The following is a 3,445-nucleotide window of genomic DNA, read 5'->3' as shown; positions in this document are numbered from 1 at the left end:
TAAGGAAAGAAAACCAAAGAACAAAAACAAAAAAACCATACCTTAAAATGTTCACCATCAAGAGTAATGAACACAAATAAGATGTAACAAAATTTAAATCCTATTTAATACTAGACAAAATTAAATGAATTATGTAATTCCAATTTTTTACAAACCACACAATCAATAAGCACATATCCAGGAAAGATCAAATGATAAGTTCATATACCATCAAATTTTCCTAAATAAATTTTATTTCATTCAAGAATAAATAGCTTTCCATCCTTGTGCTCGTCTTGGAGGCACCAGGCGCGGCTCCAACATGCAGAACGACGCAGGCGAGTTCGTGGACCTCTACGTGCCGCGGAAGTGCTCCGCCAGCAATCGCATCATTGGTGCCAAGGACCACGGGTCTATCCAGATGAATGTGGCTGAGGTCGATAAGTTCACAGGCAGCTTTAACGGCCAGTTTAAGACATACGCTATCTGTGGGGCCATTCGCAGGATGGGTGAATCAGATGACTCCATTCTCTGATTGGCCAAGTCTGATGGCATTGTCTCAAAGAACTTCTGACTGGAGGAAATTGTAGGTTTGGAATATTTGTCATAAGTAAAGAGGGAGAAGCCACACAAAAAAAATAAATAAAAGAATTTTTCCCAATTCTGTAAAAAAGTTTATGAAACTTTCATCCTACGTGATCATTCCATCATTAAACTCTTACATGTAAATAATGACAAAAAAATCCTAATTCCTTAAGTAAACTGCAATTTCACAGAAAAAAGATGCTATAAAGGGAACAAAAGTTCTAGACATAGGCCAATGTAAACATCAATTATGTCAAAGAGGGCAACAACCTCAAACCCTAAACACCTCCTCAAATCTATCCTTCAACTTGAACACCAAATGCATATGCAATCCCTTTTCAGTGAGTTGGGCAAGGCATGGACACCTGTAAATATGGGGATTTATAATACCCAGAAAGTAGTACTGGGATATGTGAGTAAATGTAAAAATGATAAAATTTTTTAAAAAGAAGTATGGATTGGGGGACCGACCCTGCATTGGAGAACTAGCTTTCAAGCATTTATAATATTCATGTCAATCAGATGTACCTAAAGGTTGCCAGGAGCAGGGAACCTGAGGACCATAGATCATGCTGCACAGGAACCCATGATCTTCAGCAATCTCTACAGTCTGGAGAGGCACAAGCTCTAATGCAGAGCTCCTGGATGGTGTTGTGGGTCTGGGACACATCACAGTCAAGCAGTTGACATTATGCAGGTTTCCACCCATCAACCCATCACCAACCCTGGAAAAGAGAAGATCAAGTGACAAGTGGCACCAGCAGTAACATGGGCTGCCATCTTCAGGGCTGTCATGGGGAGGTCCAGTTCCATCACAACTGTAAGGCCAGTATAGATCCCTGATCCTCACTGGTGTGGGGATGTAGGTCTGAAACTCATCATTTGCTGCTTCTGTGGTGATCCAGTTCTCCTACCTTATCAGCAAGACAAGCATGTCACAGGGAGAAACTGAGTCACAGAGATGGGTGTCAGAAGCACAGTGATAAACAGAAAATGTGGCATCAGGAAATGCATTTTCTGTGTTATGCAGTGGGGCTTCATCCCGTTGGCCTCTGATTGGTCTTTTCCTACGGTTCTCTCCCTGTAGCACTTCTCATGGCTTGTGATCCAAGACCACCAAGGGGAGAAGGGTGCCAGGACCAAATACCTGATTCCAGCTACAGCACTTAGCAGGCTTGGACTCCTCTCTGGTGCTTACCCAGTCATGCTTGGGGATTCACTGTAGTTAAGCAGAACTTGATCCTGACTTTTCAGGGTTGAAACTCCTTCTTCTTGGACATTGGGCCAGCAGTCTGCTGAGGGAATTCCACACTCAGTATCCAAGAAGACAGCACCTGGTCTAGCAGAAAGAGCACGAGCTACTCCAGAGCAAACACACTTCCTATAACATTTACATGCCCCACCTACTCTTTACAACCTCTTACAAGCTCCCACACCTTCCCAAATGGTCATGGTTTTGCCTCAAGAATGGTTACATGTATTAATCAGTGCAAACAAGCCACCTCTAAAGCAAGCCCTCTTTGCCCAATTGCAAAGCCTGGACATGCAGTCAACATTTCCCACTGCTACTGCAGCCAGGTGTCCTCTAAGGTTCTGTGCTCAGTAAAAATCACTTAGTTGGTAAACTGATGTGTCTGAGAAGATTCTCACAAGTAGATACAGGGCAATATGGCACATAGTTTGATGCCCCATTGTGCATCATGGACCATTTACACTGGTGTTCACTAATGATACACACAGGCTAGAAACATACTCTCTGATTGACTAGTGATTTAGGGCAAGAACATCAAGGCATGAGTGACAGGATCAGAATGCTTTTCCTGATTATGGGGATCGAGAGGACAGTATACAGCAGCAGCCAATGCTCATGTTTTGTAATTTAAAAATACTTGTCTTAAGTACCCAGAACAGGCACCTGATTCACATCATACATTTGTGCACTTCATATTTATTCCTCCTGAAAATGGGATGAGTGTACTTGGGGAATTCCATGTAAAGAATCCAACAGACATCAGAGGAGGGGTGAGAAAATCAGGCAAGGATACTGCAGGTGGAATGAGGGCTGATGTCCAAAATTAGGAATATGGAATATGACTGAGGGCCATAGCTTCCTCAGATTTTTATTTTTATCTGTTTTCAGCCATGAAAATGAAAATGCACCAGCAACAGGTTTATATTATTTAATGTATAGAGATGGTAGAGTTAAATAGAAACAAATTATACAAAGGAATCAAAAACAATGAAAACCCTTGTGGTAAGTACGAAGAAAACATTTCTAATAGAGCCATAATGACAAGGAAAAACAAGTGAAACCACATCATATCAATAACACATAAACTACAGAGCATGTCAGTAAGATTGAAGGAAGGGATCATTATCTACACAAGTCATTAATAAATGTGAAGATAGCGGTCTGGACTAGAGACACTAGGGAATTATTAGTACCTCTGAGGCATAGAGTCCAAAAGGTACTGATATGTTTATCTCTCAAAGTGGGCAATGATGGGAAGGCACTGAAAGTTCAGTAGTGGACAGCATCTATACAAAATAGAAAATTGAAGATCAGGAAACAAGGAGAGAAAAGAAGCATAAGCCTATAGAAAGCCCAGGGTCAGAAGGAACACTTAAGAAAAAGGAAGCAAGAGCCTCAAAAAATATGCAGTACAGTTTCATGGAAAATATAAATATATGCACATAAGAATATGGACATAGTGCACATTGGGAGACAAAGAAAACCTCATTGTGTAGCACAGGTCAGGGACTGAAATGAAATAAAAAAGAGCTCAGGAACCACACACACAAAGAACACTGTTCTTAGTACAGAGACTAAAGACACATAAACTCTGCATAACATGATGGCACTAGGAAAGTTCTTTCATCT

The 3,445-nt window shown here is 41.0% G+C and overlaps 1 protein-coding gene across 1 annotated transcript; it reads left to right on the top strand.

Annotated features, from left to right (window-relative positions):
• Positions 1-257: 257 nt before the first annotated feature.
• LOC109701916 (small ribosomal subunit protein eS21-like) lies at positions 258-603 on the top strand. Its single transcript, XM_074053703.1, has one exon. The coding sequence runs from the start codon at positions 302-304 to the stop codon at positions 512-514; it is 213 nt and encodes a 70-aa protein (XP_073909804.1). The 5' UTR covers positions 258-301; the 3' UTR covers positions 515-603.
• Positions 604-3,445: the final 2,842 nt, after the last annotated feature.

Source organism: Castor canadensis, chromosome 14, assembly GCF_047511655.1.
Source record: "Castor canadensis chromosome 14, mCasCan1.hap1v2, whole genome shotgun sequence".
NCBI lineage: Eukaryota > Metazoa > Chordata > Mammalia > Rodentia > Castoridae > Castor > Castor canadensis.
This window is presented reverse-complemented; position numbering and strand designations above follow the sequence as displayed.